The following is a 16138-nucleotide window of genomic DNA, read 5'->3' on the forward strand; positions in this document are numbered from 1 at the left end:
TGTCTCTGGAACGTGGTAGCTACACTACTCATTTGGTGAAAAAAATGGTCATGGTTGATAAGTAGCAGGACCAGGACGCACATCCAGCCCCACTCAGCTCCACAACCCACACTTTGCCCCCGGGCCATCCTGGATCTCAAGCAGGTGGAGTTTCCCTGGGACAGAAGGCCTCACACCTGCCACCACTTCCAGGAGGGAGGGAAGGAGGTAGAACAGGTGTGTGGGGCGGAGGCAGGGTGGTGTGCCCCTGCACTGTCCTGGGATTCCTCTGAGGGAGGAAGCAAAGTCCCCTGCTGAGAGGAAGGGGCCAGGCTGCTGCTGGGCTGGGGAGGTGACAGGGACTGGGCAGAAGTTTATGAGTGGCATGATGGGCCGAGGTTGGGGTTCCCGCTCAGAGCGTGCCTGTCCGTGTGGCTGGCGCCTTCCTCCTGCCTTGCTCAGTGGCAGCGCTGCGGAGAAAGTAGGCGGTGGCGCGGCTCCTAACCAGGGCAGTGGGAGTTGGCAGGCCAGCAGCGAGGGTTTTGACGAGAGAGTGGCTGGTATGAGGAAGCTCAGCTGGGGGGTCAGGGAGAGAGGACAGGCTGGAGGTGGGGGGATGGCGCAGTGGGAGTGATGAGAGCGAGCGCACAGACGGAAGGCGGGGAGTCTGTGGCTGGGAGGGTGGGTGGTATCGTGCAGGACTCCAGAAACAGAGCTGGTCTGTGGGTTGACGGGGAGGTCAAGGGGTGACCCATGCGATGGGGTGGTTGGACGCCTGGGGCCGGTTCACTTGGCAGCGCCTCAGGAGTGCCCTCGTGTGGCCGGCGGCGGGCCGGGTGCCGGGGCTGCAGTACTGAATGGGGCGTGGGCCGTTCTCAGGGTTCCTCATGGCGCCAGTGAAACAAGTAATAATGGCTTTAGGACCAGCCACATACCTTCCGGGGTGCACTGCAACATGAAAATGTGGAATTCTTTGTTCAAAAATTATTAAGGGTTTCAAGACGGTGACAGCAGAGCATTAAACCAAGCATGGAGCCCTGTGTGACTGCACAGATCGCACACCCGTGAAGCCAGCCCCGGAAGTCTTCCTGGAGGAAGTGACAAATTTAAGTTGAGAGAGGCTGGATGAGAAGGAGTCAGCCAGATGGAGAGGGCATTTCCAGGCAGAGGAACAGCCGGTGCCAAGGCCTGGCAGTGAACGAGGATCTAGTGTATTTGAGGAAGACAGATAGTCAGCCTGGCTGGGGTGGGGAGAGCTGGGGCAGGTCCCAGAAGGGAGAGGGCAGGGTGATGGAAGGTGGACTGGGGATATGAGTCCCCCAGAAGGTGGTTGGGCTGGAGAGGAGGGCAGCGAGGTGGGTCTGAGAGGCGTGGGGGGATTTCATGAGGGTGAAGGAAAGTGGCTTGGAGGCAGGGGGTCTGTCTCTGAGACAGGCTGCAGGGGGGCATCCTCGCCCAGAGAGGGCCTCGGGAAGTAAGGCCTTAGGCTGCAACTGCAGGGGGGTCCGCAAGAAAGAGCAGTGGGGTTTGGGTCAGAGTCAGTCGTCCTGATGGTGAGGACAGGATGGCTGACGAGTAGCTGACAAGGGCCTGAGCCCTGGCTACTGGCAGAGGAGGGAAGGGCTGGAGGCCGCTGGGCTTAGCAGACCTCCAGGTGGCCAAGGAGTCCCCGGTCCCAACACCCTGCTCTTCCGATGGCTCTTCCAGTGCCCTCCCCATCTTGACAGCCGGTCTAGGCCTGGCAGGTGAGACCCCATTGGGCATCATGTCCTAGAGGTGGGTCTAGCTCAGAGGTGAGGGGATCGTTGCTTCTAGGGGTCTGGTCGCCATATGTACAACAAGGACTTTGTGGAGTGCAGACTAAACTTGGGGTGCCTGAGGTCTGGGGGGTTGTTATACCTCTGTGCCCTGAATCCCAGTCCAGACCAGAGTTGGGAGCTTCCACGTCATGGGCTGGGGAGGGGCTAGGATTCCCAGCTGCAGGTGCCTGTCGGGGCCTTGGGCCTCAGACTAGAAATTCCACTTCGCCTGCCAGCTGCCCAGGCGGGGCTCTCCCTCCTACTGGGCTGGGCAGGTGGGGCTGAGTCCCGGGCCTGGGACCTGGGGCTGAGGAGGGTGAGAGTTGGAGAGGCCTGGGGGAAGGGGATTATCTGGGAGGTGGGTCTGTGTGCTGCCCGGGAAACCCTTCCTCAGGGAGAAAATTTTTATGTAGGGCAATGACCCTTGACCCTGGCAGGACACAGAGGGACTCAGACTCACATTCATTGAGCATCGGTGTTATGGCCCTGGCCTGGGCACCCTACTTAAGCCACCCAAAGTCCTGGGAGAGAAGGGTTATTGTATCCATTTTACAGAGGAAAAGCCTGAGGCTCAGAGAGGCTACAAGACTCACGAGGATCACACAGCTGGTGACTAGCGAGGCCAGGATTCCAACCTGTGTCTGAGAGACTCTGAAGCCTGAGTTCTGTCCCCACTGCAGACTGTGGCCTCCTTTCCACAAGCCACTGCCCTCAGATAAGCAGTTCTAGCAGAGACCTGGGAGGTGTCCCGACAGCTGCCAGGACTGGTCTCCTTCATGAACCTTTGACTTCCAAGGATAATATCACCTGAGAATCACCCAGAAGTAAAAAAGCAACTTAATTTACAGAGGTGTTTTATGAATGAGGAACGGGTGAAGTCTTACGATAGAATAGATGGTCTATAAACCTTAGTCATCTCTCTCTCCCCTGAAGTTCCCAGCATAAGCCTGGCACTGAGGAGTTTGGAAAATAATTAATAAGGGAGTGTAGGGAAGGGAGCAAAAAATTACTGCAGCATCTACTGTGTGCCAGGCAAGGGTAATCCCCAGCCAGACCCACATGGACTCGGGTAGGCCAGCATTATTGTCCCCATTTTGCAGAAGCATAAGTCAAGCCCCAGACACATTGTGACTTCCCCACGTACAGAGGGGGACTGGCATTGGTCCCATCCTTCCTTGCCTGTTGCTCTCTGCATGTGTTAGACTAAATGCCACCCCTCTGCCCCCCAACACCCTTTAGATGCGAGGTCTGGGGCTGTGGCGGAGCCGGGAGACAGGACGGAGAGGCTTCCTGAGACCGGCTCGCTCAGCCCTGTCATGTTGGTGCTGAGTCAGAGATAAATCTCACACACGCTCTGTCCTTGAGGTGCCCACAGTCTGGGAGAGAGCTGAGCCTCGGCTGATACAAGTTCAGTGTGACCTGTGCCTCAGTTATAGACACATGCTCCCTTTGGGAGGGAGCCCTGGATTCCCAGTGGCCTTTGAGGCATTTGAAGGCCTTGACAGATGAGTCAGGGGATGCGGGGGTAGGGGATGGGCATTTCAGGCTGAGGGAACAGCAAGGACAAAGGCCTGCAGGAGGGAAAATGGGGGCTTTTCTCGAGGAGAGTGTGTGTGGTTCAGTGTGGTATAGTCTTGAATGTGACCAGATGGTGGGTCAGAAGCAGAAGTGATAAGAGGGCTGGGCTGGAGAGGTGGGCAGGGCCTGTGATGTGTGGAGCCTCGGGCCCCCAGCATTGTCTCATGGGATGTGGAAGTCACGGGAGGGCTCAACCAGAGAGCGACAGGATCAGATGGTGGGGTGGGGAGAGGCAGGAGGTGGCGAGGTCAGTGAGGTCCGGGGGACAAGGATGGGCAAGCCCGAGGTGGGGCTTGAGGAGAGAAGAGACCCCACAGACAGGACCTGCGGTAGGTGGGGCAGCAGACGAGAGGCAGGCCCTGGCGCAGGGGAGTACCACCTCAGGCCAACGCACTGTGAGCTCTTTCGGAGTCCTCACGGCAGCCTTGCTGCTGCCATCCATATGGAATGGGTGAGAAACCGAGGCTCAGATTTGGAGAGTCACTTAGAGCCACTCAGCAGGAAGAAGAGGAGCTGGGATCCGAGGCCTCCTGAGCAGCAATGGAAGGGTCAGCCCTTGGCGAGTCCCTTCCCCTCTCTGGACCTGTGTGTCCTCCCATGCGGGATGGGGGAGGGGACGGTGGGTGATGACACAGGGTCAGCTACCTTGGAGTTCTAGGAGTTTATGCTCTCGTGTCCCTTCTCTCTGGCAGAACCAAGGAGAGCATGTACCACTCACTGACGTATGCCACCATCCTGGAGATGCAGGCCATGATGACCTTTGACCCCCAGGACATCCTACTTGCTGGCAACATGTTGAAGGAGGCCCAGTCGCTCTGTCAGAGGTCGCGGCCGGGGGTGTGGACAGGGATGAGGGGTTGTGAGGCCCATCCTTCTGTCACCTTGGCCCATCCCAGTGCCTAACATGCCACTATTAGTCCTACTCCTTTTGGCTAAAAAAAGGTGTCCCCAAGTGCTAAAAGCCGTCCCTGTTAGCACTGCCTCAGGAGCTGTGTTGTCTGAGACAGTCATGGAGGGCTTCCAGAGGCCAGGCTGGATTGGGAGGAGACAAATCCTGGCTCTGTCACGTAATAACTCGCTGACCTTGGGCAAGCCCCTTTCTGGTCTGAACTTTCCTCATCTGTGAAATGGGTGTGATGACAGCGTTGTTGTGGGGACTGAATGAAGACATCGGTTATGGGACCTGGTGCATAGTTTGTGTTCAGTACACGTTAACTGCCTGAACGCGTGAATGAATAAGACCCTCAGGGTTCATGCACAGGTGGAGCCATCATTCACTGGGACACACCCCTGCCTGCCCTAGGCCAGGCCCTGTGCTGGGCACTGGCCACCCAGGGAATCATCAGACCCCGGCCCCTCTGATGCCTGAACTGCCTGATCGGGGAGACAGGCACAGACAGTAACATCCCAGCACGATGCAGGGAAGCTCATGGGGTCGTGGGGCTCCAGCTGGAGGAGCAGGAAAGGCATCCTGGAGGAGGTGATGCCAGAGCTGGGTCCTGTAGAGTGACTAGGAACTGGCCAGGGTAGAGGGGGCAGGGGAGGGGGCTCCATGCAGAGGCAACAGCAGGGGCAAGGGTGTGAGAAGGCCTGGATTGGGGGGAGTTGCCGGGAGTTTAGTGTGTGGAGTCCTACGGGAGGGGCAGGAGATGCTGTTGGAGGTGCCTGGGCCCTTCGCTCACCCTCCCTGAATGACCTGAGACCCCGTTTTCCTCTTCAGGCACCGGAGGAAGTCCTCTGTAACAGATTCCTTCAGCAGCCTGTTGCACCGCCCCACTATGGACCAATTCACAGAAGGTGTGGCATCTGGGATGTCCTCTCAACTCTGCTGACGCCAGGCAGCCCGATTCCAGGCCCAGGAAGGGGTGGGAAGGGGCAGCTGTCCTCCCAGTTGTCACCCAGGGGGCCGGGCCCTGCCCTAGACACTGGGACACAGATGGGTCAGACCTGGGGCCTTTTGAGGACTGGTCTCAGGTGGGGGGCTGGGGTGAGGGCGGGGGAGCAGGTGAGACTCACTTACCTGACGGTATTACCTGCTGGAAATTGAGGAAAGAAAATGCTGTCACAAGGTCTGTGCACTTTGCTCCTCAGGCCAGTGTGGGCTTAGGACTGTGTGTGCAGTTAGGTTTACTGGTTTAATTATCTTAGTGATCTCACATGCTCCTGAGAGGAATGTGGTTCTAGAGGCTGACACACTGAGATGAAACAGCTGGGAGCCGTGGAAGAGAAGGTCTGGGCCGCCAGAGCCATGTGGCATCTTTGTGCCATGACCACATGTGGCAGTCCTGGAGACAGCAGCAGCCAACCATGAGCAATTTGGGGCCCTTTAGTGCAGGGGCGAATGGCCCTGCCCACCTCGAGAGCCCTTTGAAGGTTCCAGTGCGAAACAGTGCTTATGATGGTGCCACTCTCTCCTTCATACCTTCCATGGTTCCCTGCTGCCCACAGGACCAAATCTGCAAGCCTCCACCAGTGTTTAAGGCCCTTTACAGCCAGACTTCTGCCCCTCATCTTTCCCTGTCCCCTAAATCTCTCCCTGCTCCACCCCATTTCAACCTTCTGTGGCTCAGCTGTCTCCCAGGCACCTGAGTTGTTTGGCTTTCCTGGGCCTCTGCCGAGAAAGCTCTTCCTGCCTCATCCTTCCATCCCATGTTCAACTCAAATGGCCCAATTCAGGTGTCTTCTTCTGGAAGTCTTTCCTGACTTCTCGGGCTGTCTTAGTTCTCCTTCCTTACTCCTGCAGCCTGCGGCTTCCCTGGGTTTATCCATTCATCCCAGCACTGTAGGGGTGTTGGTGCACAGCACCTACAGTGACGCCCGGAGGACAAGAGGACAAGGCCCAGGGCCCTCTGCTGACTTTCTCGGGGGTGGGGTCGGGGGTGTGAGCTAATTCAGGACAATGGTGCGTGCCACCAAGGAACCTGGTGATGGGGATTCGGGAGGTGGCAGGCAGGTGCTGACTCAGGCTCCCTTTGCCTTTTGGGAAGTGGGATGAGGAGGATTTGGCCCAAGCCTCCTGCCAAGAGTCCCAGGAGGCCACAGGGCTTTGGTTTTCTCCCTGCAGTGGAAATCCACGCTGAGGTCTGCTACGCAGAGTGCCTGCTGCAGAGAGCAGCCCTGACCTTCCTGCAGGTAGGAACCCTCTTCTTGTACAAACAGCCTGGGGGTTTCAGAAGATGGATCACCACGTCTTAGCCTGAAGGGTCTAGAGCAGCCATGCCCAGCCCCCTTGGGGTTGAGGCGAGGACTGAGGCTCCGTCACCCCAACACTCCTGGCCCTGGGCAGGCTCAGTGGCAGAGGTGATGGGTCCTGCCCCTCCACACGGAGCACACGCGTTCCCACCCACTACCAGGATGTGCTTCCACCTCGTGACTGCTGCTTCCCTGCTGTTTTTATGTCACGGGGGTGACAGAGCCTGCTTTACATTTGATTCATTCAGCAGACTAGTCTGAATGAATCAAACGTGATTCATTCAAGAACTTGACTTGTAGAACCTGCAACATACAAGGCTTTGTATGTACATTACAGGCATGTCGTTTTAACATACCTTATACACATTGCATGGTTGTTTTTACCTACATTTCTATGTATTATTTAATCAGCACCTCACAGGCCTATGAAGGGGAGGATTAGCGGGGGAGGAACCACCTTCCCAGGGTCACATGGTTAGCAAATGGCAGAGCTGGGATTTGAACCAGGTCTGGCCAACTCAGAGCCTATGCTCCTCACCACAGTGGAAATTATGAGAACCATCACGTCATGATTTTACCAAAAAGACTGGATTATAATTATAAAATATAATCATCATGTAAATAGGTGTACTGGGGTGGAGAGGCACATATAAATTTTATTGTTGGGGTACTGTTTATTTTTGCCAGTGATTTTTCTATCTTTTTGGACCTCAGATGATTAGAATTGGATTAATCTTAATTCTTCGTTAGGATCACTGTAATAATTGCACCATGAATGGCCTTTTATTTCCGTTGTTTGTTTACTCTATTATTACACATACGCCCACGAACCCCCCACCCAACCGGAGAACAGAACCCTGCTGGCACATCTCCTTGCCCTCTGCCTCCCTTCCCCAGGGGAAACCACTACCTAGAGTTTGTATTTATCATCCCCCGCGCTGTTTTTAAAAAATGGTTTTCTCAGCTTCCTATTCATGTCTGAAGAGCATATTGTTATGTTTTAGTTGCCTTTGAGCTTCTTAAGGCCTCAAGCTGTGTGGGACTTGCTTTCTTCACCCAGTCGTACGTGGCTGTGTAATATTGCCTTCTATGAATATACCAGTTTGTTTATCCATTATCCTGCTGAAGGATATCTGGGTTGTTTCTGGTTCTTGGCTACTATGAACAGTGATTCTGTGAGCATTCTTGAAGACATTCATCCATTTCTCTTGGGTGTATACCTGGGAGTGGAACTGTCAGGGGGACTGTAGGTATTGGTGCTTTTTTGTTTTGGCTGCACTGTGTGGCATGTGGGATCTTAGTTCCCCAACCAGGGCTCAAACCTGTGCCCCCTCTAGTGGAAGCATGGAGTCATAATTACTGGACCGCCAGGTAAGTCCCCAGGTCCTGGCGCTTTAAATTACAAATGTGATGGATACCTGCTTGTTGTAAAAAAACACAAGCAATCCAAAAATGAACGTCTCTCTTCCTTCCCCACAGTTCCTCCACTGTTAACCGGTGGGAGCATCTCCTCCAGGCCTTTCTCCAAGCACATGGTATAGGTACATGTGAGCCTGGTAAAGGAGGCAGTGGTCGAGCCCTGGGCATTGTGGAGGTCTTGTTTGGCAAGCAAGACCCTCATCTCAAGTACCAGGGGTAGAGTGGGGAGGCCTCTGACCCCACCCACGCGGGGCCCCTCATAAAGCTGGGCCCAGGGAGGGCCAGGCAGTATCCAGAGCCTTGTATGATCCCTCTCAAGCCTGTGGCTACCCACCCAGGCCCGGCTCTTAGCATCTCTCCCCCCTGCAGGACGAGAACATGGTGAGCTTCATCAAGGGTGGCATCAAAGTTCGAAACAGCTACCAGACCTACAAGTGAGTGGGGCTGGCCTGGGGGGCCTGAGGCCACAACATCTACTGCCCTGTGCCCCTCAGGCTGCTTTGTGGGAGGTAGAGGGCACTGGCTGGAGGCAGGAAACCTAGAATGCTGTGTGACCTCAGATAGATTTCTGTACCCTCAGGACTTCAGTTTTCTGGAATATTATTCCCCTGTGTGTATCCGTTCATTTGGTCCCCCTGAGAGCTGACTCTGTGCCTGACCCTGAGCTAGGGGAAAACAAGGCACATATTCTGTACAAACAGCTCGGTCTGGTGGGGGTGGGAGAAAGACACAGGAACAGTCATTTTGAGAAGAGCAGCAGGACTCCTACCCATCCGTAAAGGCCCCATCCAAATGCCACTTTCCCCGTGAAGCCTTCCTTGAACCCTCCAGTACACAGGGATGATGTTTACATAATACACACCACCTCTCCAAACTGGGAGCTCCTTGACAGCCAGATTATTTCCATGCCGTCTCAGCACTGGGCCACACGTAGGCCGTGTTTATGGAGCAAAGAATGAAGACTCAGTCCAGAGCACTTCTGCCCAGTGTGGTCCCGCAATCCTTCTCTACAATTCCAAAATCAGAAAAGCTCTGAAAATAATTAACCCTCCCCCCTGCCCCAAGTTTGGCATTGAAACTCTTTTTCCATTAAAAGTTGACTTGAATTGACTTGAGACTATCATCTTTATTTTCCCCACTTAATGTGACTATTTCCCTGCAGAGAGATTGTGAGTTTGATTTCCAGGTATTACTGGGGTATAGCACACCATGCAGTATATGGACACCACACTGCTTTGTGGGTCTCTGCTGGAATTGTTCAGGGAAAGCAGACTGTGTTCTGGCCCTTCTAGTCTCCCTACCAGCTGCCAGAGTGATGTTTTCAAAGCACAGACCTTGTCAGGTCAGCCGGTCCCTGCCAACTCCTGAGACCCCCTCCTGCTCTTAGAATAAAGTCCGGGGTCCTGCCGAGTCATTCCTGGGAGGTGCCCCTGTCCTCCTAGCCGTAGCTCCTGTCCCACCGTGCCTCAGGCATTTGGGCCTTCCCTCTGGTTTTCAAACATGCCAGATTTCTCCCTCAGGGCCCTGGGACACACTGTTCTCTCTGCCAGGAACACTTTGTGCCAGGCTAACCCCTCATCCCTCAGTTTTCAGCTCAAATGTCAGCTCCTTGAGGAAACCTTCCCAGAGCCCCAAACGAGGTCAGGCTCCAGGGTTCCTCCTCATCCTCACAGTGACTCGATAGGGGTGTGTCTCTACGAGTGGGAGAGTTGTGAGGACAGCAGCTTGATGGCTTTGCTCCCTGCTGTCCTCCGGTGCTTGGCACAGAGAAACCTTAGTCCGTGTTTGCTGAGCGAATGCCCTCAAGATGCTCATGGCCTGGAAGGGAGGCAGGTACATCTTTAAAGCCCCTGTCCTGCCCCAGGCAGACTGGGATATGGACTCTGAGATATTGGTGACCAGAAGAAAGAGGGTTGGATTCCAACCAAGAGACTCCAGAGGGACTTCCTCAAGGAGGTGGTGTTGGAGTTAACCCAGTGGTTCCCAACTGGGGGCGGTTTTTCCTCCCATGAGACATTTGGCGATGTCTGGAGACATTTTGATCGTCATACTGGGGGAGGTTGCTGCTGGCATCTAGTGGGTAGAGGCCAGGGTTGCTGCTGAACATCCTAGGACGTACAGGATGGCCTCCCGCCCCCATCTGAACAAAGAATTATCCAGTTATCCAGCCTAAAATACTAGTAGTGCCGAGGTTGAGAAACTGTTCTAGACAGAATGCAGAGCACGAGCAAATGCCTAGATGTTGGACAAGGCGGGTGTGCTAGGGCTGATAGAGCTGAAATCCAAGAGCGAGCGGTGTGTCATTACGATGGGAGATGGGGCTAGAAATTCCTCAAATATCAGCTCTCCGGATGGCCAGACGGTTACAGATCCACCACCAGGGAGTTCGAGATTAGCTAGGAGTATAGGGGCAACTTGGGCCCAGCTGGAAGAGGACCCAGCCCCCCAGATGTGGCTGAAACAGGCTTTGCATCCCTCCGCAGGGAGCTAGACAGCCTCGTGCAGTCCTCACAGTACTGCCAGGGAGAGAACCACAGGCACTTTGAAGGAGGAGTGAAGCTCGGTGTGGGAGCCTTCAACCTGGTGAGTGGGCATGCCCTCCCCACATCCACAGCGTCTTGGTTCAAGATTAATCTCCCCTGCACATCCCCGCCCTACACATGGTCTCTGCCGAGCTACTATCCCGGGCCCCAGTGATGAAGCAGACCCGTGGCCAGCCTGGGGGCTCACAGCTGGGGTGGAGATGGGGGCTGGCCGTGGCTCCAGAGTCCCTTCTGTGCGTTTCTTCCCAAAGCAAGTTGAAAGCTTGAAATCCACTATAGTGGCAGTATTCACAGCACCAGAAACTGACAAACACAATACATCAGGGCCTTTTCCTCCCTGGAGGGCTGGTGGTTAAACATTGACCAGTGGCGGGGAAGGAGACAGGCCTGGAAACAGCTGACAACCCACAGGGAACAGAGAGCCAGGACTCCTTCCTGGGGGAGCCCGGGAAGGTTTCATGGAGGGGATAGTATTTGAGCTGGATCTGGAAGGATCCATAAGCGGGGCAAGTTTTCCAGGCAGGAAGGGCATTCTAGGCAGAGGGAACAGTGTGAGCTGAGGCAGGGAGGCTCAGAAGAGTTGTGCCTGCTCCTGGGAGGAGGAGCTGGTCTCTGACGATCCAGACTCCTGGCCCTGGGTGGCCAGGGACTTACCCACAAGTGTGAGTGTGGCCGGGGGTGGCTCTCTCCCCTCTAGGCAAAGCCTGTTCTGATGGGGGTCCCTGCCCCGCTCTGGGTTCCAGATTCCCCATATGTAAATGGGAGCAGTGATCCCGGCCCAAATGCTGGGAAATACAAGCTGCCACGTGCATCAGATACTTTAGCAGGTTATAGCTGGACTGTCTGCGGTTCGAGAACTGGCTGCACCACTGATGAGCTGTGGTGCCTCGGACATATCCTGTCACTTATCTGTGCCTCTGTTTCTCCATCTGTTGAAAGGGGTTAGTAATCCCTTCTTTGAAGGACTGTTCTGAGGATCAAAGGCAATGACAGAGCCCCTGGTACAAAGTAGGGATTCAGTGTAATAACGATAGCTAACTGCTAGGTACAGGCCCTATTATGTGCTTCACATGTATTAATTTGATCCATCTAGTAGGGGCTATTATTATTTCCATTTTACAGATGAGGAAACTGAGGCAGAGAGAGGAAATGTAACTGCCCGAGCTGGGAGTGTTGAGACTAGGATTTAGACGCAGTCTGCTCCTAATTGTCACTCTGTAGTGCCTCTCTATCTGGGGAAGTTGGCTTTCGGAAACCTAGGCCCTCCTCATGGGCATTCCAGAGACAGGGCCTGCACCTCTGGGATTACCCCCAGGACTCTGGAGGCTTGGAGATTGGGAGGGTCAGCCCCCACCCCTTCACGTGTCCACCTGCCTCTTCCTGCAGACGCTGTCCATGCTTCCTACCAGGATCCTGCGGCTGCTAGAGTTCGTGGGGTTTTCAGGAAACAAGGTAACCACCTTCCTTCTGGGGATCCCAACTGCTCAGCCCCAGGGCTGGAGCTCAGCTGGACAGGATGAGGCTGAGGGGCTGCGGGGCCTGAGTGCCAGTCCTGGCTCAGCCCCCCTCAGTGTGTGGCCCTGGACAAGGCTCAGACCTCTCTGGACCTCAGTTTCCTCTCCTGCAAATGGGGCCATTGATCCCTGCCAGGCCCTTCCCAGGGTAGAGAGGCTCTAGGGTAAGGGTGGGTGTGAAGAGCAGCTCCTGGGGTCCTTCAGGGGCCTGGGGCCATATTCTCTGAGCCTGGCAGGTGTCAGGAACCTGGTCCTTCTCCCCTCAGAAGACCTTGAGCAAGTCCCTTCCCTTGGGACTATTTTCTGGTCTGGGAGATGCCCAAGGGAAGCCCTACTGTGCATTGGGCCTTGAGGTGGAAACCAGAGGACTCAAGCACCCAGAGGCTTTACTGAGGGCAGGAACCTGAGTGCCAGGTAGCAGATCAGGGAGGGCTCCCTGGTGGAGGAGGCCTGGTGTGGTACAAGGAGCATTAACGTGGAAGTCAGGAGCCCTGGGTCAGTCCAGCCTCATCCTCTTCTCCCTGTGAGTCTGAGCAAGGCCCACCCTCCTCTGGGCCTCTTTTTTTGTAAAACAAGGGGCTTTTTTTTTTTTTTTTTTTTACATCAGGTCAATGTTTCTCCAACTTGGACTTTCTCCGGCCCTTCCTGATTTTTGCCATGTCCACACACCTCTATATTATTACTTATGTATCATTTTTCTCAAATGTGATTCATATTTTTTACTTAAATTTATTTAAAGGAAACATTACTACACAGAAAACCCGTATTATGTGGCACGATAAGAACATAATCATAACAATTAATACTATAAGAAGTGAGCAATCTTACAAAAGCCCTGTCTGTGCCCTGAGCCTGTGGTTAGGAGTATCTGCCTCCTTGTCATTCCTACTCCCCCACCAGACTTGGGGCTGCTCAGGGCCTTGGTGCCCACCATGGGGACTGAGCAAGTGAATAAAGGGGGGAATGGGGAAGGGGCTATTGAGGAGGTAGGGGACACCCACACCTTTGCCCTGGCTGTGGCAGCGGTGTCCCCTGCCCTCAGGAAGATGGCTGAGGCACTGAGAGGGGCAGCCCCTTGTTCGAGGTTGCACAGCCTGGGAGCAGCTGACCCAGCCTCCAGGGCTCCAGACTCGGAGTCCAGCACTCTCTGGTCCCTTCTGTGGCAGCGTTGCCCTCACACCTGTCCAGTGACCTCCCAGGCCCCTCTCGCCCCCCCCCCCCGGGTCCCTTGGTGGACCCTGGGGAGCTCAGGCCTTGCTGGCCTCAGCCAGTCTCCGTCTTTCCTCCAGGACTACGGGCTGCTGCAGCTGGAGGAGGGGGCATCGGGGCACAGCTTCCGTGCCGTGCTCTGTGTCATGCTGCTGCTGTGCTACCACACCTTCCTCACCTTTGTGCTCGGTAGGAGCGTGCTCGGGGCGAGTGCTGGGGCCTCTGGGCTTTGGTTGGCTCTAAGGGCAGCGGGTGAGAGGGCAAGGGGCTGCAGACCCTGCTCGGGCCCCCAGGACTGGGCATGGGGCACTGAAACCAGAAACAGCAGAGCCGAGTCAGCTGTCCTGGGGCCTGGCCTGCAGGCCACTTCCTTCCTCACAGTGTGACTGGGTTCCAGCCCCAGTTTTCTCATCTGTGAAATGGGGGTGGGTCATGCCCACCTCAGAGAGGGTGTGAGGATGCTGTAGGCTGTACTGTCTAATTCAATCCTCACATCACCCTGGAGATAGAAGAGTTATCATCCCCATTTCACAGAGGGGAAACGGAGACCCTGAGAAGCCCCTGGTAGGTTGCTGGGAGGAGGATCACCAGGGAGGATGGTGACATGTCCTATTGTCCCCCCACCTCCTTCAGGCACTGGGAACGTCAACATCGCGGAGGCAGAGAAGCTCTTGAGACCCTACCTGAAGCGATACCCTAAGGTGAGCCCTACCTCCTGGCAGATACTCCCAGCCCATGTGTGCCTTGTGGGCCCACACGGACCCACATGCATGTTGTTGCAGGGCGCCATCTTCCTGTTCTTTGCGGGGCGGATTGAAGCCATTAAAGGCAATGTTGACGCGGTGAGTAATGGGGGTCGGAGCCAGTGCTGGAGGGCCCTCGGGTCTCCCAGGCCAGTAGGAAAACACAGATACACACAGACGAACTCGGGGACAGGGCAGACTGGGAGGAGGGCCCCGAGAGAGGACTTACGAGAGAGCGGGGGCAGGAGAGGCACTTTGACTGAGACAGTCTGGGAAGACGAGGGAGGAGTTGGCATTTGTGGTGAGTAGGATTTGAACGGGAGATGGAGGGCTGCGGCATCCTTGAGTAAGGCAGAGAGGTGGGAAGACCCGCTGTCCAGGGCAGGGCGACAGGCTGGAACCTGGTGCCAGGGGGTGAAGCGGGCACCTCGAGGGTCTGGCTAAGGAGTCTGGGCTCTGTAGCTGGGAGGGAGCCATCGAAAGGGTGAGAGGGGGGAGGGCCACGGTCCGGGCAGAATCCCCAGCATTAAGCCAAGGCCCAGGACGGACTCCGTGACCTGGAGTTCTGGCGTCTCCTGCTGGTCCTGGCTGTGGTTCCTCAGGCAGCAGGACAGATGCCCCAGGTCCAGGTCACTTCGTGGGAGCTTCTGGAACCTTTGGAGTTTGCTCTGAGGCATAGACGTTATTATATCACTTTAAGATTAGCACTTTCCACTGCCTGTTATCCCTCCATTATAGCTCTGTCCCACCCTTTCATTTTGTGCTGCAAGACCAGAGTCCCCAGGAGGGGCAGTAACTGGGCCCAAGGTCGTGTAAGACTTAGGCGGTAGAACCAGGACTGGAGGCCACAACTCCTGTCTCCCCGATGCTGCCCCTCGCCCCCTCCCCGAGCCTGGCACAGGGCTGGGCCGCTGTGCGCGGCAGGAGGCTGGGGCTACGGTGGAGCTGGGCGGGGACAGAGGGTGCAGAGAGCGGGGCGGGGGCGGGCCAGGGGTCGCCCACCGAGGCTGACCAGCAGGTGCCCACAGGCCATCCGGCGGTTCGAGGAGTGCTGCGAGGCCCAGCAGCACTGGAAGCAGTTCCACCACATGTGCTACTGGGAGCTGATGTGGTGCTTCACCTACAAGGGCCAGTGGAAGATGGCCTACTTCTACGCAGACCTGCTCAGCAAGGAGAACTCCTGGTCCAAGGTGGGCTGACACCATGTGCTGGGGGCACGGAGGGACCAGGCCAACCCAGACTGGCCATGAGCCCCCAGAGCAAGGGCCAAACCCCTAACTGAACGCAGATGTCTCAGCTGGAATTTAACCAAAACCACAAATTCTACTAGGCCTCAGGGTTGGAAGAAACTAAAGACCATGAGGAACAGATGACCTTTAGAACTACAGTGTGTCGAGATTTTTAGTCACAAGGGACAGAAGTGTGTGTTGTGACTCACATGGTCTATATGAGTGTCGCCCAACAGAACTTTCCATTACCGTGGAAATGCTCTATTTCTTTTTTTAAAATTAATTTATTAATTTATTTTTGGCTGCGTTGGGTCTTCGTTGCTATGCGCGGTCTTTCTCTAGCTGCGGCGAGCGGGGGCTACTCTTCGTTGCGGTGTGCGGGCTTCTCATTGCAGTGGTTTCTCTTGTTGCGGAGCACGGGCTCTAGGTGCGTGGGCTTCAGTAGTTGTGGCATGTGGGCTCAGTAGTTGTGGCACGCAGGCTCAGTAGTTGTGGCGCACAGGCTTAGCTGCTCCGCGGCATGTGGGATCTTCCCGGACCAGGGCTCGAACCCATGTCCCCTGCATTGGCAGGCGGATTCTTAACCACTGTGCCACCAGGGAAGTCCCGGAAATGCTCTATTTCTGCACTGTCCAATGTGGTAGCCCCTAGCCATACGTGCACACCGAGCACTCAAAATGTGCCTACTGCAATTGGGAAACTGGATGTTTTCAATTTTATTCCATTTTAACTAATTTAAATGTAAAAAGTCACATGGAGCTAGTGGACATAGTACCTGACTATGCGGGTGTAAACACAAAAGGCTCAGTGGTTCATATAACTGAAAATTCTAGGCACATCTGACTTCAGGTAGGGCTGAATGCAGGAATTCAAATTATGTCGTCTGGGCTTGTTTTTTCCACCTGGGACTGTGCTCTCCTCTATGACATCTTT

At 55.3% G+C, this 16138-nt stretch overlaps 1 protein-coding gene across 4 annotated transcripts in view; it reads left to right on the forward strand.

Annotated features, from left to right (window-relative positions):
• Positions 1 to 16138, forward strand: part of TTC39A (tetratricopeptide repeat domain 39A) — a 50912-nt gene that overhangs the window by 23790 nt on the left and 10984 nt on the right. For all 4 annotated transcript variants that reach the window (XM_061186598.1, XM_061186596.1, XM_061186597.1 and 1 more), the window contains exons 3-12: positions 4049 to 4180; positions 5077 to 5153; positions 6421 to 6488; positions 8337 to 8401; positions 10451 to 10550; positions 11897 to 11962; positions 13314 to 13422; positions 13867 to 13934; positions 14016 to 14075; positions 15005 to 15166. In XM_061186598.1, coding sequence (XP_061042581.1) covers positions 4049 to 4180; positions 5077 to 5153; positions 6421 to 6488; positions 8337 to 8401; positions 10451 to 10550; positions 11897 to 11962; positions 13314 to 13422; positions 13867 to 13934; positions 14016 to 14075; positions 15005 to 15166 — 907 coding nt within the window. The remainder of the gene's footprint in view (positions 1 to 4048; positions 4181 to 5076; positions 5154 to 6420; positions 6489 to 8336; positions 8402 to 10450; positions 10551 to 11896; positions 11963 to 13313; positions 13423 to 13866; positions 13935 to 14015; positions 14076 to 15004; positions 15167 to 16138) is intronic.

Source organism: Eubalaena glacialis, chromosome 3, assembly GCF_028564815.1.
Source record: "Eubalaena glacialis isolate mEubGla1 chromosome 3, mEubGla1.1.hap2.+ XY, whole genome shotgun sequence".
Lineage (NCBI taxonomy): Eukaryota > Metazoa > Chordata > Mammalia > Artiodactyla > Balaenidae > Eubalaena > Eubalaena glacialis.